This window comes from Excalfactoria chinensis, chromosome 1 (genome assembly GCF_039878825.1).
Source record: "Excalfactoria chinensis isolate bCotChi1 chromosome 1, bCotChi1.hap2, whole genome shotgun sequence".
Lineage (NCBI taxonomy): Eukaryota > Metazoa > Chordata > Aves > Galliformes > Phasianidae > Excalfactoria > Excalfactoria chinensis.
In genome coordinates, this window is record NC_092825.1 from 10,943,583 (window position 1) to 10,967,427 (window position 23,845).

The following is a 23,845-nucleotide window of genomic DNA, read 5'->3' on the forward strand; positions in this document are numbered from 1 at the left end:
AAGGATGCATGACTGGAAGTTGGGAATTCTGAGTGATAGAATCCCTGTCAGACATTAAACTAAACGCCTCATCTCCATTCTGGAGACTCACCTCAGCTACAGTCAGGTTTGCCTGTGAGCTAATCACCCTGAAACCACTCTACAGTCGGAACAGAAAATACCTTCTTTCTGATTGCACTTCTGGTGATTTGTTTTAGATTTGTATGTTAGGAAATCAAACCCAAGCACCCTTTTCTCTTTATTGACCATAGAGGGAGTCTAGAGAACTGCAGTTTGGTCATATGAATCCTGTCTCTGTGTTTCAGGTCTCCTTGCTCTCGGAAGGTGATATTCACTATAGAGTTTACTAGATTAGACAGACAATTTTATAAATTGTTATTAAACCTTTGCAATACCATGTAAGAGTAAAGCTGTCATCACATTAATAAATTTGTGACAGTGCTGGTGAAACTTAGCAGGCAGCACTATCAAGAAGGACCCTTTCCAGCAATGTTTCAGGTGCTGTGTAAGGTTGTCTTGTCCTAAAGGCAGCTGTTGTTTTACCCCTTCGATTATAATTCTTCAGAAGGGGCTGAAGATACAGACTGGTATCCTAAGTGAGAGAAGTCCAGGCTTTTCCCAGTCAGTCTCCCATTCAATACTGCAGCGAGTCATCATTTCAGAGTAATTTATCCTTTTGATTCTGAAATAACATGTAAGAATGAAGTAACATGTAAGAAATTACTTTTCTTCAAGTAGGAAATTAAAGAATTCAGACATTTATATCTCTGAGAAATACATAACTCTGAATTATTCTTGGTTAACTTAGAAATTTGGGAATAAATGATTGAAGTAGAAGTCTTTAATGACAGCCACACATATAAGAAGATAAGGAGTTCTATAAACATATAGGTATCTGAAACAATAAATCCACTACCTAATCTCCTGAGCACTGCAAAAAGGATTTTCATACTGCAGATTCTGTGTGTTCTTTTCTTTTCCCTCTGCATTACAAAGTACATTGAAGTGGTTATCCTTCTACCACAGATATATTTCTCACTTGCTATTCTGTAGTAGCTGACTAATATTACATGGAAGGGCAAATGACCAATGCCAAATCCATCTCTGTATCCAATGGGCTGGCAGGTAGTGGTGTGGTGTAAGTGGGTCTCATTCTGCACACCAGAGGGCTGCAGCATGACACCCTGGCATTGCTTTCACATTGCTGTTCAACCCTTCCCCACAGCACTGCATCTGATGGCAATGCCCTGGCACTTATTGCCTTTCCTACACAGTTAAGCAGAAATGGGCGAAGCCCAGAAATCCTTACATAAAACATCAGCACTGGCTCTGTTGCCAGGATACTTTCACAGTGACAGACGCAAAGGCAGGATTTGGTATGTGATGTGTACTGCGGAAATCATTAGAAAGATCATTCTTTGAAGTTACTTGAAATGTGCCACTTAACCAACCATTGCTGAAGAGCAATTTCTGGTGCAGTGTTTCAGTTCCAGATGGATCAGAGGGAGTTATTTACCTGCTTTTCTCCTTGCATTGTCCACCAGTGCCTGGCATCTCCCAGGCAAATTCTATGTGATGGAAACAATGACTAGGCAGCACCCAAGACACAGCCACTGGCATGTGCTGTGTGAGCACTGGAGATCAACAACCCCTTTCCTCCCACTCCTCATCCCCCAGAAAGTGAATCCTGTAGGTGTGGCCAGCAGAACAAGTAGTGTCTGTGTTGGTGCTCATGGTTTCATAAGCAGGGTATTGTTGTTCAGTCACACTGATTGAGGACTTTGGGGATTGTAGCAAAGCAGCCGTGTACATACATGCTGCGTTGCTTTTGTTGGGGTGTGTAGCTCCCACAGGCTCTATTACTGCAGTCATTTTCTCTGACAACTGTCAGAGCCTTGGCTGCCTCTAGAATGTATGTGCATTTGTCATTTGTATCTTTGAACACTGAGGGAAATTAGAATGTGTTATTTTTTGTGGTCTTAGCGATTTCATCTACCAGTATCCTCAGGACCCTCAGATACATCTCATCACATCCTATGGACTTGTGCACCTTCAGGTTCAACAAATTGCCAAAATATTGTGTACGAGCAGTGTGGAGATTATATCATCTCATCCAGTAAAAATTTTCACTGCTGTTTGAAGTACTACAGAGATGGACTTGGAGTATTTAAAGTTATGAAGTCATAGGTCCCTTCCAACCCAAACCGTTCTATGATTCTTTGATTTTTTTCCCCAGTGTTTCTTGTATTCTGCACATGGAAGAACTTGCTTGTGCTTTTCTGGTGCCTGTTCTGCCACTTCACAGAACACTCACTGAGATACTGTGCTAAATTATTTTAGAAAACTGGGCCACGTAATCTGTTCTGTAGAGACAGTAGGCAATTTCACTTGATGAAAAGTCAATTGTATTTTTCAGTGACAAAAGTATTTCTGGATGCGTTAGGATTTGTATTTGTATCAGATGTTATCTGATGATAGATACTTGTGCTCGTAGCACATTACCATACTATTTCAAATTTTATTCATACATTTAAGGCACTACCAATTTTTAACCAGAACTCCTGTTGTTTTGTTTTTTTTTTTATCAAATAAAATGTTATGTAAGAATATATATCAACAGGAGAAAGAAAATAAAAAACAAACAAACAAACAAACAAAAAAACAGCAAGGTGAATTTCTACCTTTTTTGGAATATATGAAGGACAGATACATATAGAAAAAGATAAAATACCACTGTAATGAGGCATTCCAGATAACCAACAACTAGAACATCCATTGTGTAAAACTAAATGTTATTAAATGACATTAAGCAATTCTTCCTTAATTGCTTGGGCTTTATTCACAAGATGCTGTTTTCTTTATTAAAACAAACTATTAAAAATAATGATCCAAGAATTAATAAGTCATGAGATTGGCTTTAACATAATAATATTTTTTAGTTGTTAAATAAGCGTCAGCTTCCTTTGTTTTGATAGCAATCTCTGAGGCAGGATGTAAATATTTCTTGTAATCCTCAAGGTTTAGTTTTCATATTTTTTTTCTGTCAGCTTCTTAATATAGCCAACAAAAAGGTAATAATCTGACCTCATCAGACCTGTAGAAAGTAAGATCCTGAGAAAGAACACATATTACATATATCATGCTACAATCCTATGACGTAGCAATGTCACCAGGCCTATCAGAACAATGGGCTGACCATTAGTATGTACACTGCACCCATGCACCAAGTTTATTTTTTCTACTATTGTCATATGCGATCTGACTTTATATCTTGACCTCATTTAATCTGTGCAGCAGTATTCCTACATTAGAAATATTGTTAGGACTTGTGTAAAAGACAACTCACAGTGCTCTCAATGATGCTTAAAAAAGACGAAGATTCACTTTTACTTAATAGAGATGAATTTATCAGCAATTACTTCATCCTTTTCTCAGTGCATGTAGAGACCATTTATCCTCCATAATACCAAAACACCTTCCATAACCACCAATTTTTCTCTTAAAAAAAACCAAAACCCTCCATCTTTCCATGTTTCTGATGTTTTTTATTGCTTTCTTCAGACATTAAATTCCTTGAGATTAAATTCTTGAAAATGGGCTCTGTGCTTCTACTGAAAATCTACTGTTGCTGAAGATGGAAGGATCTATATTGCATATTGTCACTCTTTCTATCTACTATGATGCTTGCTTTTCTTTTGGAATAGTATTATTATTGACTGGGCAAAATGCATAGATATCCCTCACACATCCCTATACCTCTGCTGTATTTTTGTTAGGATTCCCTTTCTAGACATTTGCTCCCCATCTTCATTATTATTGCTGATTGTGGCATTTTGCAGCAGACTTTGGAAAGCCAAAGAAAAAGTTTGTGAGTGGCAGATAAGCAAGAGGTGACTGCATCTCCCCTGGGTTCCTACTGCTCTGTTGTGGGATTCAGCTAAGGAAAACTTGCATTTGTGCCTCTTGCAAATTCATTTGTTCCCACAGACAGATTCACATTTCCCAAAGCATAAAATAAATTAAACAAGTAGTTCAAATACATTCATTTAGCAGCATGAGCTGCATATGGCTATAAAGCTATAGACCATCACCCTGATTGAGATGTGATCTAATATATTCCACACTTCTCTAAATGACAGAATATATAAAAGTCTTTTTTCTCTTTTTTCTTTTCTTTTTTTTTTTTTTTTTTAAGATAATGAAAGCTATGTCTACCATTTCTCTGTAAGGAGCAACATCTGGTACTCTGTCAAAAAATAGAAAAATAAAAAAGAGTTTGGCACAATTCCTTCATGCTAAATCTTGACAATTATTCACCACCTTTGAAGAGCTTATGTGTAGGTGGTTTGATTTGGTCCCAACGTCCTTCTAGGAAGTAAAAATAGATAGATGTGAAGTTTTTAGGTTGGATATCAGGAAAAACTTTACAGAACGGGTTGTTAGGCACTGGAATGGGCTCCCCAGGGAGGTGGTTGAGTCACCATCCCTGGAGGTACTACTTAAAAGCCATTTAGATGTGATGCTCAGGTACATGATTTAGTGGAGGGTTTTTAGTTAGGGTAGTATGGATGGGTTGTGGTTGGACTTGATGATCTTCAACGTCTTTTCCAACCTGAGTAATTTCTGTGATTCTATGATTCTATGATTAGAGTTTCATTAGTTGTGCTTCTCCTTTTTACAAAATGACCTAATTGTTTTGGAGGGAGATTAGACACTCAGAAATTAAGAATATAAAGCTGTCTAGAAAGCTAAAATTTAGGTACTTTATTGAAACCAAGACTTTATGTCCTTCTGAAGTTTCTTGTCTCTGTAGAATCTCAAAAGGTGTATTCACTACTAGCCATGAGTCTGTTTCATTGGTTCATGAAGTAGCTTAGGTTTCATTTCATCAGGCCCTGCCAATTGCAAATGGCTGCTTCATCTAAATTATACCTAAACTATTCTCTGCCTATTCTAATCTGAGTTCCTTATCCCTATTGCTGACATTAATTATGTTAGTCATTTAATCATAGGTAATCATTTTGCAGTAGTGACTGAGGCAAAATGAACACTAACTGCCTTGTGGTTTTATATTTGTCATATATTATTAGCTTTTCTTCCAACATAGTGGAATGAATCTGCTTCTAGTCTTTATATTATTAATGTACTTACAGAAAGTTTTCTTGTTACTTTTCATGTCCTGACCATATCCCATTTTCTAGGCTGCTTGCTCTATTTTACTGTTACATGCCTGTATTCTTTTTCAAGTGTTCATGCTAAACACACATTTTCTTTTTAGCCTCTTGTGCAGTTCTGTGATAGTGAGCAATTGGTGAGCATTGTTCATCTCCTTTGTCTCGACCCTAGTGTTTTTTCATTATATTTTCTACCCTTTGTGTTGCTGAAAAGGTGAGATGAGAGTGCTTCTGTGGTCACCTGTCAGCCAGCCCACTCATCTCAATATGTAGGGTAATTTCAGCCAATTGAATCACAGACAATTGAATCACAGATTTAGCCAATACATTCAAATTGTGAACTTATTTTGGTTGTAGTTAATTTGGTCAAATACAGGGGTCTTTTCGGCTTCAGTGTGACCAAGCTCCACTTAAGTGCAGTAGAAAACAAGGATCCAGGGTCCAAGGATGAGTTTCTCTGGTCCACTGAGGCATTAGGTTCCCATTCCATTTTTGGAGGAAACGGTAGGTAGATAGACCAAATGATACAAACGCATGCCTACTAGACCAGTCAACCAAGTGTATTCAGCCCCAAGGATGAGGAAATCTCTTTAGTAGGACAAGTTCTCTCAAGCATCCTTTCTTGCAGTAGTCAGATAAATAGTTATATCAGTAAACAGTAAAAGACCAAGCACTGATAAAAGGTTGGGAAAGGAAGGCTTCTTCCTCAATATGTTCTGGGTCACAATGACTTGGAAATGCACTGGGTATAGGAGGCATTTGTCATTGTGGAAAATTAAACCTCCCATAGACTATATTGGGATTTAAATTACAACCACATTATATACGGCTTAGATATAGCTGTAAATTCATATATGTCGTATTGTTTTCTTTACCTATGGATATGACTGCTTACTTTTTTAATTGAAAATGATTTGTTTTCTGCAGCAAAACAGGGTGTTTGCTTGATAGATGTGTATTTTGAAAAGTTATGAGACACAAGACAGTATCGCTGGTGGATATGAGGCTGCCTTTTGCTTAGTGTTAACTGCTGAAGGAAGGACTCCTGGGACAAAACAAGCAAGAACTCTTTGGCTCATTTCTTAGCTCTTTATTAGTTTCTTGTTTCAGTTTGTTTTTATTGCTTTACTTTCTTTTATTGTGTTCCAAGATAAAATGTATCATCAGAGGAACTGTTGTGTAAATCCAGCAATTTCTCTCTCTCTTTTTTTTTTTTTTTTTTTTTTTTTTCAGACTCAGAGTTCATAGAATGCTTGTTGAAGACTTAGACTTGCACCCTGAATATTATCCACTGTTAATTTAAATATCCAAAAACTGTAATTCTTCTTCTCTTGTAGAATCAAGTGAACATGAAGACAAGAACACAGGTGTCTCAGGTGAAGTACCCTCTGCCCAACCATGCCCTGCACCAGGATACACTCAGCCTGAAGAAACAAAGGAGGATATGGATGTAACAAAACAGACAAAGCCTGAAGAGAACGATGACTTGGGTCCATTGCCTGATAACTGGGAAATGGCTTATACAGAAAAAGGGGAAGTCTACTTTATTGAGTGAGTGTTACTTCTTTTCTTTCTAGTAGATATACTTTATTTAACTGGATGGTGAGATGGTTTGTATGGTTCAGTGGAGCACTCCCTACTCTAAAACTCCATTAATGTCCTGGCTCTCAAGGCTCCCAAGAGCTAGTGACAATTCCTACATTACCGATTTACATTGAAGGATACTGTTGTGGTTTTTTTCAATAGGTTACTGGATATTAGCACTTTGATAACAGCAAGTAGAGTCATTCTGTCTTCTTTTCAAAGCAAAACTTTTCTGCTATGCTGAGCTGTGCAGTCTCTGGAGTCTTCCTTTTGTGGACAGAGGGGGATAGGGTTGAGTTTTGCCAGTTTAAGGAAAGAAAGATAGGAAAGCTAAAATCTACCCAGTGAGTAGTAGATGGAGGCTTATGATATATTTAGAAATAGTAAAAGGGATAAATGGACAATGAGGAGGATTCATGTAGAACATGTAGAAACATTTTCCTGATATGGCATATGTACCTATTGCTTCTGTTGTTAATTAGCCAACTCACTGAATGAATGAATATGAAAGTTCCTTCTTCACTAAGTGCAGTCATTAATGCACATTATCAGAATAAAAATGGAGCAAAAGAGTGAGTTCTTATTATCTCATGTTTCAAAAAAAAAAAAAAAAAAAAAAAAAAAAAAAAAAAAGTGAAAGGAAAAGCCAGTGCAGTCATCTGCACAACACTACTTAAAGAGGAAGCAGAAGCATTTATGTTTGCTTTAAGGAACTGCCTCAAACAATTTGGGGTGTTAGCCATTATTCTGATTTATAGTAGGTAAAAATAACATTTGGCTATGTCACTCTTATTTTAAGTCCCTTATTTCATGTAAGATTTTATGACAGTCACATGAAGCATAAACAGATTATAAGAATAAAGTTTGTGTGCATTATTTTTTCATAAACACTGACATGACCAAGTATAGCTTCTGGCAAATGGAAGGCTGAAAAGAGCAGTTACTGTTAAAACATAAGTGTCTTTGCTGAAAAGGGCAAAAATGTGCTTATTCTAGAAAAAAGAATAAATATAGTAACTTTGCCCAAGCAAGCAGAGAAGAACTAGGATGACTTCAGGGTACGCTTAAACCTTCATTTCTTTCTTACCTCACTACCATATAGAATTTTTCTGCATATATTGAATGCTCTGACAGAGAACACTGAGCAGACTGAATTATATGGTACTCTTGTTTTACTTGTTGTAACAAAAGCCTGTTATGTTTGAGAGATGAGGTTTGGGGTGCAATCACTAACACATCCAGCTGTGAAAGTGGCAAATACTGAAGCAGGCAGTTTAATAGAAAAGAAATAAGTGGTTTCTAAAAAATGTAGTGAATAAAAATAACCCAGCCACTCTACGCAGCAGCCATTCCACTCCTTATATTCCTTTGATGTTACAGTTTGCTTCCTATCCTGGAAAAGCTCTGGTTTACACTGCCATTCTGACAGCACACATCATTCACTTCCACTAAATGAACATTATGTTAAATAAAGAAATCAATCAGAGCTACAAGCTGGATAAAAAGACTGTTACAAGGGCTCTTTACTGTAGAAATTATATTCTTGAATAATGTTATTGCAGAAAAAATGTGCTATTTCATGTCTGTAAAACTACCAAATTGTTTACTAGAATCCCAGTAAAGTAACAGTTATTTCATCATCTGGGTTTTCACATTGCACAGTCTTCACAGGGTTAAGTTGGAATGTAATGCCGTGGGGATGCTGTTAAATTGCCTCTTTGTTTAGAAGTCACTTTGGTTAATGGCATAAAGAGACTCCATTTGCTTTCTCAAAAAAAAAAAAAAAAGATAAAAAGACAACAAAAACCTATTTGTCTAACATCTCCCTGAACAGTAGTTAAGATTATTAAATAATAGATGAAAACCAAACATTTTTAAAGTGTACATCATGATGGGTGTAAAAAAGTCATACTAGGCAGCATCTTTTATTACTCTACTTGAGGCTCTTGTGAATTGTGGCTTTGAACCCCAAGGACTTCAAGCCGTAAGCTATCTCAAGTTCCAGACCATCGCAGGTATACTCAGAGGTCTTAGACTGAATGACAGTAATTTCATTCATTTGCTTCAAAACCCATATCTAAAATTTGCATCTGATTTCATTTATCAGCACTTTCATCAGAGGTAACGTGGCAGATTTACGGTGAGAGGGAGTGTCTTCAGGAGAAGAAAGATAACTGTAGGCGGTATTATTTATTTGTTAATCATTAATGGCCCAGCTAGCATTTTGTAAAGCACACTGGAAGGAATTTCCTCTGCCTTAAGCTCTAAAAAGAAAAAATATTAGGCACCAGATTAACTGGATAATTCAGAGGATGTTGCATTGTAGAGTATGACTCAGTTTGCTTCTTCATTTCTTTCCCTTTTTATGACATAGGTGCATGACCCTATGTTTACCTTTATTAGCATTCACAGACAGAACAGGAAGAGCATCCCTGCCTACTGCATAATACTTACCACTGTTTTTCAGGAAGAGCTACTTAAGTACGTTGCTTGGGTTGCTTCCAGCCTCCCTTACATATGGAATCAGAGTTTTAAATACAGGCACATACCACACAAATAGGAGTTCACCTCCAACGTTTACTTTCATTTAGAATATATGCTAATGAGAACATGCAATAATTAAAACACTGGATATAAATTAGAATATCACCAAAAAAAGAATCCAGTTCTAATCCTTCTTCCCTACTTTAAATAGAGATGATGAGTGTGACTTATTTTGGTGCAGTTTAAATTGTAGCTGTCACTGATTTTTAGTTTATCCCTCTCCCGGGGTTAAGGAAAGGCTGAAATTCCCCATAGCCTTCAGACTTCACCTTGCCAACAGCTCTCAAACCACATACTAGAGAGAGGAGCCTTGTATTGTCCTTGCAAAGTCAGCAGACATTGGCTCTGATGGATCTCAGGCATTCGATGTTTGCTGTGTTGTCCCAGTGCAGTGTTGAAGGGAATGTAAAAGAAGCAAGCATCTTGGTCCATCTGCTGTAATGGGCAGTCAGCCTTAAATCCAGCACTCACTCAGCTCTCATACTCCATTGCTTCTACCATTACATCATAGACCATCCTGTAGAAATGGTCTGTCTCGGTTTTTATGATACTTATTTCTAAAAGGCAGGATTGATTTTGCCTCTTTCTGCAGCCCTCTCTACCTAGGGAGCACAGCTCTCTGGAGAGGTTGCAGGGTGCAAGACATTAAGCCAGGAAGAGCTACCAGTCATCAAGCTGAGCTACAGATAAGCCTTAATGAATAGTCTCAAGGACATTGCATAACCCATAACAAAATCAATTTAACTTACTCTGTTCAAAGCACTTCTTTGCTAATGTGACATTATTGGCTGTTTAGTTAGTGGAGAAAAGTCTAGAATACACTTAAACTTCTGTAATACATTTATAAGGGATCATCTCTGAACTGTGGTGATCATTTTTAGGAGAATTTGGACATGTGAGGTTTAACAAAACACTTTCCAGTGCATCTCACAGATATGAAGTATCTTCCTCCATTAACACCTCCTTACCTGATCTTACAATCAGCATTGCTTTTTTGGACCCGTTGCAGTATCTTTTTTAGTTAGAAGTACTTTTCATGAGAGCATCATAAAAGACTACAAAACAGCCATAAAATAGGTCTCTGCCAAGGACTCTCCTCAGTAAAAAATAGACATTAATGTTTTGAATATAGCTGCTGCTATTTCAGGTGTTACCTGAAAAGATGAACAGCTACAGACTAGAAAAGTAAAAACCTGACCCAGTTTGTTTCTAAGAATATTGCGTCTGACTACAATAGGATCAGTATTTCTAATGTTTAAGGTAGGAATGTCTCTTGATGGCAAGAATAGCATGTTTGTCCTAGCATCTTGCTTACCTGAAGAATCACTGTATACTCAACTCATCCTGCTTCCTCATCAGTTCACCATCAAAAAGCAAAGTATATTAGTTAAGCATAGCTACTTTGTTGATTTTGATCACCTTTATCTTTCTTAACAGAATATGCTAAAAGTACTGAGATGTAAGTACACCCTTCTATCCGCTCATGATTACTTCCATATCCTGCAGCAACTGTCCAGTCTCTTAGGAGCTAACTTGGGTCTTTTGCAACTGTGTTACATCATCAGCATATCAGTATGTAATACTGAGATTTGCCATGTCATAGTTTTGTGGTTATTTCTGCAGCTTTACTTAATGGGCAATTAAGATGTCCTTCCAAGGGCTTTTTCCACATGCTGTTTTAAAGTGCACTTCTGACAGGATTTCTCTTCTTCAAGAAACAAATATCAGTATGACTTTATCACCTAGATGATTCTTAATCATCAGCTTCCTGTGAATTTGATCACAGATGTCCATGATGCTTTTTCCATCTCTACACATTGTGTTGAATCTGTCCATATCAGTTAGACATAACAACTGTCACATCCCCCTGTATTTGTCTTTCAACATGGTGCACGGTGGGACTGGCACCAGGAAAAACCACTTGCAGCTTCTTTCTCCTGCAACTAGTTCCTTGCCTTGTGACAAATTACTTTGGAGTAAGGGACTGGAACTGTAAAAAACTTTACAAATACTGATTTTTTTATTATTTTATATTTTGATGTTCGAAAGACATTCTTAATGTGTACCAGAGCAAAATCTTCCTTAACTCTCAACCACTTTCTAATCCATGCTGACATTCAGGCCAAACTTCCAGCTCAACTCCTGTTGTCTTTTCTTACTCTCTAATTTCTTGTCTTTTCCCTAAATGCTGCTGCTCTGCAGAGCTCCTTTTTTAACACCTTTCTTCTGACATCTGTACTGGTATTATATTCTTTCACCTTCTTTCCTTTAAATGGACTAGTGGACTCTATTCACCTAGCTTGTTTTGAGGCATTAGGCATCTAGTATAACCACTTACCAAGACTCTTCTTGTGGTCGGAGAGAAGAGGTAATTATCTCCAGAGGCTGATGCATCCTGCAAAGGGTGAAATCAATTTATCCAAACATAGGTGCTTTTATTAGTAAAAATCCCCTAGGATATTCAAAGGTACAGCTGTGGAAGAATGTTGATGTTTGTCCGGAGTACACTTTTGAAGAAAGTGTGGTTGTTTCCCTCACTGTGATTTGGTTCACATGTTAGAGTATGTGAACTGAAAGATTTTCAGATGAAACTAAAAATAAAGTTATCTCTAGAGTACAAATAATTGTCTCCAAACCCTAATAGGGATTCAGTCCATGGTACCAGATTAGAGTTAAAACCCATTTGGATTTCTTCTGAGCTAAATCATACCTGCATCTACTTTAGTAATATCAGCAGGCAGAGTGAAACACTTGGTGCTGATGTCCTGGCATCTGCATTCACTGTCTCTTTCCAACTGCCCTGCACTGCACTCCTCTGAATGGCTGAAGTGCACTAGGTGAGCTCTTGCTGTGTGTCATCTGGTTTAGATTCAAAGGAAAGAAGTTTACAATTCTGAGGATGCTCTGTGGGTAAATTAAAATATTCACTTGACTCCTGATCTGAGTCAAAGCACAACTGTAAAAGTATAGTGATAGCACAGGTTACATACTGGTAGACAGGATACAAACCCAGTATGACAATGCTGTTACAGAATGGCAGCTGGGCACCAGTTGAAAGACACCATAGACATAAACATGGTATTCAGAGCATACTTTTAGGTCCCTAATCCTACCCTAAAACAAGTAAGATAAATTATTCTGTATAGGTGCCTTTCCTTTGAGTAGAAAAGAATCCTACACAGTTTGCTGTATAATGCAGTCACATGAAATGAAGTCCATTCTTGGTCCCAATTTAGTTGCCCGAGTCAAAGAGAGTGCTTTAAACAGTTGAAATGACTGTAGGAGACCTTAGGCATTTATGTATTCCTTCGAAAATCTTCAATATGCATCTTCGGCTCCTACAAATGCCTAGAGGCACCACCACTGTATTTGGTACTAGTACATAAATGCTTACCATTGCCCACGGCCATCTAGGATGCACAGAATAGGCATCCTCAAACTTATATCTCTTAAAAACCTCATATTCCAGGCATACCCAGCACAAACCAACAGTGTGAAGTGCAACAAGACGTGCAGTTACTCTCATTCTCATCATAGTCAGAAGTGGAGTCACTTCTGCATCTTTCCTTTCATGTGTACAAGAAGTTTGGGAAGTCACCCACAAAGGATGAATTGCAAAATTGTGATTTTACTGATCAGTTGTTTTTTTCACTGTTCCCCTACATGTGAATTGCTTGAAAATCAATTTCTCCAAAGCTCTGCAGTCAAATCTTAGGCATACAAACAGGGGAAAAGAGTAAGCATTTTAATATGAAAGTCAGTTGGCCTATAGTGCACTTTGTTTCTCTCTGTCTCATATACTCTCCTTTGCTCAAGCTGTTCTATTGAGGACCATCTTGAATGTTATGCATTTACAATAAAAACCCAAACAAACCCATATGTGCTGTCCCTTAGCACACTGAAGCAGCACATTGGTAAATACCCACTTTGAAATGCCTTTCACAATAACGTGCAAATTACATACCTTGCAAGAGCCACGATTTAGAATAGGTTTACAGTGTTTTCAAAAGACATTATAGCTATTACTGTCAGTAAGTGCTTTCTGTATTCGCTTCACAAATGTTTCAAGAGATTTTCTGATTGTTTTGTTACCACAAGAAACTTCATCTGTCAAAGTGCTTTAAACTGGCAGATCACTAACGCCAATCTATCATATTAAAAATCTTAAGTAAAATAATGCACTTCATGACAAATAATAGTAAGTTAGTACATTGTTAAGCAAGAAAAGCCACACTCCAAGTGTCAGTTATCTTAATACCTGAAAGTATGGACAAATATCCACTGAATTTCTAGAGAGTGTTTGGTGCTGGCACCAGGCTCCAGTGATATTGGGAAACTGGGTTATGAACAGGCTGCTAAGAACAGCTACAAAGAAAAGAACGGAAGATTGAGTCAGAGTTTCTGGGAATTATTCTGAGCTTCTTTCACTCTATTTAAACCAGCTGAAAAACATTTTGGTTGGCTTTTTTTTTTGTTTTTGTTTGTTTGTTTGTTTGTTTTTGGTTTTTTTGTTTGTTTTTTGTTGTTGTTGTTGTTGTTTTGGTTTGGTGTTTTTTTTCATATAAGTTTATAGCTTATTCTAATTGATACTGTAAGATGCTGACTGCAGTAAGTGATTTCTGCCAAGTGAAAGTGCTCCGTAAAGAATTTAAGTTAACTTTCAATCATTAGTATATTGAATTCTGGCTAGTATAATCAAATAGCAGTCATTTCTGGTGGAGTTTATTTTGACATTATTTTTTATCTCTGCAATGAACCTTGGGTCTAAAACTGTTTCTATTTTGTGAAAGAGTTAATAAACCAGACTGAATTTACAAATGTTCTGCTATTTTCATGCTCCACCTCTATTCAGCAGAACCAAAGAGACTTTTCATCATTCACTGCTTTCAAGGTTTCAAGAATTAGGAGGTTGCTGCTGATTTTAAGACATTCTGAGGCATACCTGGTTGGTTTGCTAGTAAGCATGTATTAGTTCAGTCATCCTAGCTATTAATCAATATCATGGAAACTGTGTAAGTATAGCCTTTATAAATCTGCCCATTAATTATGAGGTATGGTTGTTGCTGAGTAATGAAAAAGTGGCCAGTGGAAAATTCTGGTGAGGCTACAACTGTATTTCTCCCAGGATGCTTTTGTTACATCACTTCATGCTCATTCAGCCGGTGACAACTGCTCTGACTGTATGTACATTTGTTCCGCAACCACCTCTGTTACTCATCCACAACTCATTCATAACTAATCTGCAAATCCTCATTCCCTTCTCCTTCTGGTCTGTCTATAGGACTCCTCAAAGTGCACACATGGTTAGATGTGGGGCAGGGCAGCTTATCCTGTGTGCATTTTACAGGATTTTTAGAGCTTCAGAAACATTCAAATGTTCACAGCTTTTGTAGCGGATATGTGTCAGAGTTAGTTTTGCCACTGGTATTAATTTGACCATTTTACTGTTCCTTCTTCTTGCCACTGTTAAAACTTTCCTACCAGGTCTTCTTTTAAATTAGGTTGAAAACTCTTTTGGAGCTAAATGGTGTCTCCCTATAGGTTCTACAAATTCTAATCCATTGCAGAGCTGGATATGGAACAGGCAGAGCACTAGGACTCAGAGGAGCTGACATCTTCCACAAGTTGTCCCTGCAGCCTGCACTGAGACATTCAGACAGCCAGCACTACCCAAGCCCTTGTTCTTCCTCTCATTTTCAGTTTGTTCTATCTGTGTGGAAAACAAACTGCCTCTTTTCATCATAGTATCATAGTATCGTGCGAGTTGGAAGGGACCTTAGAGATCATCGAGTCCAACTCCCGGGTTTCGAGCCCCCTGTGTAGCGAAGCGGCACTTCTACCCCTGCGCCACAGGGGGGATTCGAACCCGGGCCCTCCAGTGCCACAAGCGGCAGCTTATACCACTGCGCCACTGGGGGCACAGTGTCTGTGCTGTTGGCTAAGCTCAGTTTTAGCCCTTTCTGGAAGACATTTAACAGGAGGTTATAATAGAGTAGAATCATAGAATCATTTGAATTGGAAGAGACCTCTTTGAAGGTCATCTAGTCCAAACCCCTGTAATGAACAGGGACACCCACAGCTAGATTGGGTTGCTCAGAGCCTAGTCCAGCCTCACCTTGAATGTCTCCAAGGATAGGGCTTCAGAGTAACCTAAACAGCAGCACAGTGTATGGAAAGAGAAGTATCTTTCTAAAGCCTGCAACTCAATATCTGGCACAAGGGAGACTGGATGGAGGAACCTGCTATATATACATCCTTAGTGGGAGAGAAATAGACATACAAAGACATGCTCCTGTAATGCAGGAGCATTTATTTTCTTCTTTTACATGTACTGGTAGTCAAGTGTTTACTCATGGTAGGAGTGTAGGCGCACTGGGTACCTGGTTGCTGAGGTGATCCAAACGGTTACTTCTAAGGTGGTTTTGTAGAGATGGAGCTCATAGAATCATAGAATAGAATCATAGAATCATAAAGGTTGGAAAAGACCACTAAGATCATCTAGTCCAACCATCAATGCATCCCCACCATGCCCACTATGCCATGCCCCTCAGTACCATATGTGCTCTCTTCTCAAACACCTCCAAGGACGGTGAGTCCACCTCCCACTTCCCTGGGCAGCCTATTCCAATACCTCACTACTCTTTCTGAGAAGAAATTTTTCCTAACATCCAATCTGAACCTCCCTGATACAACTTAAGACAGTTCCCTCTTGTCCTGTTGTTGATTCTGCATTCTTTCAGATAGAGTCAAACTTCAGAAAAGGAAAAGGAGGTTTACCACATGCTGGCGCACCTGTCTGGAAGTGCTTGAAGTCCTATTGCAAGTGATTCCATATGTTTCTGTATGAATGATAGAGAAGGTGTGGAGCAAGGGAGCAAGCACAGAGATGGATAAGGTGGAGAGGGGTGATTTTCCAAAGGTACTTTGGTCCTGCTTGCTTTAGATAAAAGTTCTTGCAGATAATTAAAACTTCTGCTGAATGAGACAGAAAGCAGAAAAGGAGATTGAGTGTTGTAGGACCTCATCAAGATTATATACCATCTTCACTCTCTGAAATGCTGCTGCAGACTGAAAAAGGATCGTTCTCCTGCTGGAAAAACTGTTGACTTTTTTATTTAGTTTTGGTTTTGCATGGAATGGGCACAGTGGACAAAACTGGAAGGCGGTAGTCCTCCTGGCTTTATGAAAGCTACATTTATGCTGAAGGGAAGCGTAGCTGTTTGCTTGTTGTTGCTTTTGGTTTCAACAAAACCCTCAAAGGATGTAATTCAAGTAATTCACACGTTTAAACAATAACGCTGAATTGGGCTTATTTTCAGCTTGGCACCTGTCTTTGCAGAAGCCTGGAAACTCATTTCAGGCCTATTCTAGAAATGTCACAGGGATATTTTCAGGACTGGTGAACTGGTCTGTTCTGCTTTCATGCAGTCTTATGAGGCAAACACCAGCCAGCCAGCTTACAACAAAGTTGGCCATTTGCACTGGTTCTGCCGCTGGGTCCTTTGGTGGTTGTGGACAATTGCTTGCTGTCTCTGTGACTCCATTTTCCCACCTTGAAAATAGGAATGATGGTTTTTATTCCCTTTCTAAAGTGCTTTGAGATGCATTTTATATCACAGCAAAAATTCCTAAGTGTGGTCATATATTTTGCTCTTCTGGAGCTGTAGGAAACTATCTGTGAATCCCTGCAACCAGTGGGGGTCCCTGCAGTCATTCAGAATTGGTAGCTGGGAGTCAGTGGCTATTGCACAGACATGCCCATACTCCAGAGTTGCTACTGCAGCTTGCACCTACAGCCCAAGCTAGTGTCTAGCGCTGACACTACTAATGAGGCACCTGTGGTAGCATGGAGCAGTGTGTGCTGCTGGCTGCACCCAAGGAGCTGAGAGCAGCCTATGCTGAGCTCCACGCTGCTGCAACAGCGTCACTGCCGGTAGCTCCACTGGTTAATTTAAAGCTAGCTCAAGTATGTCTGCACAAGCTGCAGCTAGGCTGTGACTGCGGTATAAAAATACACCCTACAGGAGACCACAGGCAGCCAAATCTTCAGAGAAAGCATCTTACTTACATTTGAAATCAAGCACGGGCTGATGGCATTGTTTCAAATTTGCTGTACCTTTAGTCTGTTGTTCTTCATATTCTGCAGATGCAGCCATGTTCCTAAAGTAGGTGAAGATTTCATTTTTCCTCTTTGCTTGTCACAAATGGTGTTTTAGACTAGGGTGTGCTGAAAATAGGAATTTAAATGCCTCAATTTTCATTTTGTTTGCTATTTTATCCATACATGACATTCATCTCCCTTTTATTTTTATTTTTATATCCAAAGTGTGTAGGAAGACTTAATATTGTGACAATAATGCTGAGCAGTAAGTACTGTCACTGCTTTCAGAGGTGGAGAAATCAAGGCAGATGAAAAGTTACCTGCCAAGGCTTAAACAGTGAGTTAAGGTGTAAGAAAGGGCTGGTACTGTGCATTTGCTTTTCCCTGGGGAAACCAGTGTTGTTGGGACCACGTGGACTGTATCAGTCAGTAACTTACCAATTAAAAGCTGCATCCTAATCCATTTTTTGCCAGGTTCCCCATTTCTCTACACCTTATGCTAACGTTCATAAGAGAGATCTTAAGTATACTTCACAATGACATAGCAAATTAATAATAACCTAAATAATTCAGTACTGTATAAATTGTATGGAACAAGCATCCTCCTAGGGTGTATCATATAAATAAAACATGGGTTAGAATGGACTATGAATGATGGTATTGTAAGAAAGGCATCTCAAAACATAAAGGAGTAATGATCACATCCTTTTCTGTTTTACAGTCTTCCTTGCTTAACATACTTTAAAAATATAAAATAAAATAAAATTAAAAATTAAAAAAATTGGATCCAAAAATCAAATGCTTATGCTAAAGGTATACACTGAAAAAATTGTGGTTTAAGTCTCATTAGGTGTGTTAAGTGTCAATTCATTTGACAAAATAATCTCTTAGAAAACAGTTTGTATCAGTTCAGTGCTATTTTATGGCTGATTCCTCAAAGATCTATTCAGAGTATAGAAAGCCACATGATTCATTCAGCTTGTGCATATCTATTTTATCTTGATAGAAGGATTATCTATGAAGAGATAAAGGTTTGTTAAACAAAGTATCATTAATCACTCTGTCCGGAAACGTAGTCTTTGCAGGAACATGCCGTAATTTGCATTACTTTCACTATGCCTTGCCAGTGCTGCTGGTGAGAAATAAGAAACCTGCGTTTATGAAAAGGACAGGTTTAAGATGAAAATAATTCTATCCGAAAACTGTGAGAATGGTACAGAATCCTGCCGCCTGCACTCGTTCAACGGGAGAACACTGTATTTGTAATAAATTCCTTTTGCTCTGGATGAGTTCTGCATTTTCAATGAGGTTAACTTGGCAACATTCTAGTTGATTTTAATAAAAATAGCTGCTTTGAGGACAGGGAGCTGAGGTTGCCAAATTTACAGCTGCCTTGCACAATTACTCTTACACCTCCTTCAGGGCTACTTAGAACCAGTAAGCAAATTAAGTGTATCGATTGCAATTTTGTTGGACTAACCCTTTTTTCTTAAGGAATAAACTTGATTCCTTTCAGTATGTGTCTGCTCAGAGTGATCTCTTTTCTTTTCAGCCATAACACAAAGACAACATCATGGCTGGATCCACGACTTGCGAAAAAGGCTAAACCTCCAGAAGAGTGCAAAGAAAATGGTAGGTTATTAAGTTTTCGTTGCTGCTCAGAGGGGATTTGCCTTTGTGTGTGTGTGTCTCTCGCAGTTCTTACAAAAATCGGGCATTTGGGGGAATGATGAAAGGTGTTTAATTGCTGCTTTGGTTAGAAGCCATAAGTGATACCAGTTCTCAGTGTGCCATGTGTTTCTGCTTTTTATTCCCCTTTCTGATGCTATCCAAAGCTGAGGATCACAAGTGTGTTTTCTGCCTGTTGTGTGTGTGTGACTCCGGGACTGACCCTCTCCCTCATCTCCTACGGAGAACTTTGGTCTGCAGAACAGAATCCCTTTTCAGATTCTGAGCTTTTAATCTACAGGCGATTCAGTGCATAAGGGAAGCTAGCAGCACCGTGGGAATATGAATATTGTTTGATTTGTATTTAAAGGTACAGTGCTATGCTGTTTAGTAGCCAATTTAAACAAAATAGCGTCTGATAAAGCACCGTGTGGGATGGAGAAAATAGATCTGTGTCTGTCCGAGTTTGTGACTGCATTTGGGGTACTGCGTTGTTAAGGGTTTTAAATTTATCAGTGTAAATAGTATGGGGATGCTTAGAGGAGCTGCGACTGATACGCAGGAGAGATGAGTAGTAAATCGACTAACTCAACGAGAGAGATGGAATACACATCTCCTCAAACTATTGCTTATGCACTCAGAATGATTTTTATTTGTGCTCTGGTAAAGTTTCAGGAATCAGAATCATTTAATAAAGCCAAATTAAATATGCACAGAGATGGATCTTTTGCTGAGGAGTTTTATTTTATTGTTTAATACTTCAGTGTTAATTAAGTGAGCCAGTTAAGAAGGAATGATTTCTAAAGATGCTTCTTGTTTTGTTATTATGAGATATAGAGAATTAAATGCCTGCATGCTATTTACATTAACTCAAAGCATTTTAGTATTTTAAAGTGACAAATAGGCTTTCATGTACTCTGTCTGATTTATTTTAAATTTTTTAAAATGCATTACATTGTTTAATGTAGATATTATTAATTGAAAGAAAACTTAGAGCAATTCAGGGCTGATAAAGGGTCACTGAAGAGTTGCTGGTTGTGTGAAATGTAGGGGCAATGATTTGGTATAAACTGTTCTGTTTTTGCAAACGGCTTCTTTTTGAAAGGCTGCTTTATTCTAAAAACCCTTTACTTATTTCAGCAGTAATTCTGACGTTCTCTTCTGACATCAGAAATTACATGTCTGAATGATTTTGTGATGCTTATTCCAGCACTTACAACACTAGTCCCTGGAGTAAATTCTGTACTGACAAGAAGTGTTACTGAAACAAAACAAGGGCACAGGAGTTCTGTATTATAAATCTCTCACATTACCTATATGAAGAAATAGTCACAGAAAAAGCAGAGAGAATAAATCCAGCTATATATATGAAGTAACATACCACATTACTTGGAGTGACTGTGTGTTGCTTTTTCTTTTTCTTTCTTTTAACTGCTATTTTGAGATCTCGAAAAATACTGAAATATTTAAAAAATAGCAGTGTTTGATATAATTTTAAATGATGATCAATGCATTAAAGAAACAGAATTATCTTACAGTTATTTGACTACTAGATTATTGAATTAGGATAGTGTTCTGGGTCGTGCTGTCCTTTAAAATTACTCACCTCATTACTGCAAAGTACTTGAAGTTTAACAGAGTAGGAAGAGATCTTGTATTCTTCTAGAGTTTGTTCTTGCAATGTCTCCCTCTTTCCCTAAGGTTCTTCAGTTTCTCAAAAATTGCTGTTGTGGTTTTCTGGTGTTTTGCTGTTTTTGTTTTTGTTTTTGTTTTTTTTTAATGTCCAATACTTGCAGAAGAAGGTCTCTTAAAATGTCTTTAAATGACTGTACCTTGCTCTGAGGTCCTCCACCATGGTGCTTGCTATAGCACATGGGGGTATGGAATTTTCAATTAGATTTAACATCAGTTCAAGAAGTAGTTTCACACGTTTCAGCTATGACTTGGTATATCTCTTTTATGCCAAGCATCTTTTCTGTTACATTTCATGATTTATTATGGCACATTTTTACTAAGAGATACAAAAATTTAGAATGTACTGAGATAGGAAATGGTACTTAATATGCTTCTGTATCGCTGTCTTCATAGCCTGTGTCTTCATCGACATTCCTTTTCCAACATGCGAAACTTGTATTGATTCCCTGAGATATACTATTATGTCCTTATCACCTATCAGATTCTGCCATCAGGTTTTCACCTCAACAACCCAACCTTCATATTCTCTTTCTGCGCAAATCCTGCTAAATCCTTCTTCATTCTACCCCCAGCGCGCCATCTCCACCCCGACAAAGTCTGAGCAGTGTTTAATATTTGAGTCCTCCTGATGTTTTGGTCCAACAGTACTGGGCCCCCCCCTGCTCCAAGCATCTCCTCTCCTCCACTTCCAGCTCTTCAATGTTCTTTTGCCAAAAACTAATTTTCCATGTTCCCCAGCGTTCCATACCTGCAAATATTGGTGCTTGCTCACTTCTATTTGAAAGTGTAAACTAACCTTCCAGCACATCCCTCCTTTTGGAAGAAAATTTCACATCTTTTCTGAGAGACTGACAAGCTCTACCAAGTTAAGCTTTCTCTGCCTTCACGCTGTGAACTCCTTCTGTTTTTCTTTAATGACAGACACTGCTCTTACCCCTTTTGTAGGTCAGGAGGTTTTAAGGGCTGATTTTTATTTCTGTCTCTGTCATGACCTTCTGCGTGAGTTTCAGCAAATTACTTTGACTTTTTCTCTGTCAGATCTACTTAGATGGGAGTTCTTTGAAGAAAGAACCTCCTCTTTCTTTCTGTTTATATGGTGCTTGAGTTTCATAACAGCAGGAAAGAGAAATGGCTGGCAATACAAACTTGAATATTTTACGCATTTCTGATATATTTCAGGAAGTCTTGACTTCTTTTTTTTTATTATTATTCTCCTAAAGATAAGAATTAAAAAAAAAAAATAAATGGATTTGTCTGGTTGGAATACTTTTTAAAAATGTTTTCGAGTTTTGTTTTGGTATTTTTTTAACATGAAAAATCATAGAATCATAGAATGGTTGACCAATATTTGTCTGCAGATAGACATTATAGTTCTGCCCACTATAAGCCAGATTCCCTGGTTGCTACATTTTACATAGAATTATAACGTATAACAGACTCATCAGACATGCATGATTACAGCTGTATTATGTGAGTAGTCTACTAACAGAGTCTGTTCTAGGAGAGAATATGGAAAAAAAGTACAAGTCCCATAAGGCAATAAAATGTAGCCTAATATGGAAATAAGCCTAAATGACAGAACTATCTATTATGGTAGAAAGTTTAATTTTGATTAAGAAATGTAGTAATTTATTTTTTCAAATTCTTAAATCCATTTTAGGAAAAATTCCATTCTGTAGGAAATTGGGGATTAAACATCTGTGGAAATTTCCTGAGATCTGAAAGTCGCATTTCACTTCATTCATTTCTAACCCATTCCAATCAGTAGTCTCTATCACTCTTACCCTTCTCTTTCTTTTTATGCCAACCTCCTTTCGCCATGTCTTCATTTTCAAATACAACTAGATTCAAAACTATAAATAAAGTTTTGAGTTCACCTATTATTCATCTGTCATCTGCCTTTCCATCTACTCTACACCCACAAACTTGACTGAAAAAGAGAGATGTTTATTTAGGTGAGTGGAGTTGCCTTTTGACTTCATTGACTGTGCATACCAGATCTTTTTTAACAATGAAGGGCACAGACATGTGGTTCATGTGTAAATACCTAGTACTTTCAACCTCCACATACCTGTACCTTGCCACTTAAAGGCATGTAGGACTTTTCCTTTTCACCCTAGCCGAAGAGTTTTCTCTCACTGCTTTGTGTGGTACATGCAGTATCATGCAGATAGTCATGAATTCAAGAACTCAGTTCTTCTTCCATCTTCAAGACCACTGCCACCACATTGATCAATCATCCTTAAACATCTCAGATCCCAACCCCCTTTCTTCAATTAGGGAAAGAAAAAAAAAAAAAAAAAAAAAAAAAAAAAAAAAAAAAAAGAAGAAGAAAAAAAAAAAAAAAGAAAGAGAGAAAGAAAGAGAGAAAGAGAGAAAGAAAGAGAAAAATGATGATTTATTTCCGTAACTGATTTTTAATTCTTGATATGTTTAGTATGCCAAACAAAACAAAATGAAATCAAAAACTTGAAGATGAATGTTAAAATCCAAATCATAAGGATGATCTCTGACTAGGCCATCTCTAATGCCAAGATAGTAACTACCTTGCAAAAGCAAGAAGCATTCACATGAGTAAACAGGCCCACTTTTCCTTACTTTTTTTCTAAGAATTTATGTAGTACGTTTTTAGCTGGAAACATCCCATGTGAGACACAGGAGCACCTTTTTCACTTCATATTCAGTTTGTTAGCATCTTTTAAATATGTTAAGAATTAAGAAAGAATTATTTTAAAACCATTCTATGTTATTAGTGCCTTAATGCTAAGAAATAGTTCTTTCTCAAAATCTCACCATTTTACATACAGTCCCACTTCCTGTTGCTGGTCTAAGTTACTGCCCCGCCATTTTTTTTCATACCCCTGTACTATAGAAATAGAATACTGTAGAAATAACTGAAATCCTGCAATTAGTCTGCAGTTGACCATTTTCCTTGTTTCCTGTAGGTGTTCTTCCCCTCTAAACCATCTTACTCTGGTAGAAAGACAGATTTTGGAGGTGGAAGAAGGTTTATATGGGCAACTCTGACTCTGTTGTTATAACTCCACAAATGTAAACAGGACTACTAACCAAGTATTTT

At 37.8% G+C, this 23,845-nt stretch overlaps 1 protein-coding gene across 5 annotated transcripts in view; it reads left to right on the forward strand.

Annotated features, from left to right (window-relative positions):
* MAGI2 (membrane associated guanylate kinase, WW and PDZ domain containing 2) overlaps window positions 1-23,845 on the forward strand; it is a 694,208-nt gene that overhangs the window by 449,325 nt on the left and 221,038 nt on the right. For all 5 annotated transcript variants that reach the window (XM_072333162.1, XM_072333185.1, XM_072333169.1 and 2 more), the window contains exons 5-6: window positions 6,512-6,725; window positions 18,956-19,035. In XM_072333162.1, coding sequence (XP_072189263.1) covers window positions 6,512-6,725; window positions 18,956-19,035 — 294 coding nt within the window. The remainder of the gene's footprint in view (window positions 1-6,511; window positions 6,726-18,955; window positions 19,036-23,845) is intronic.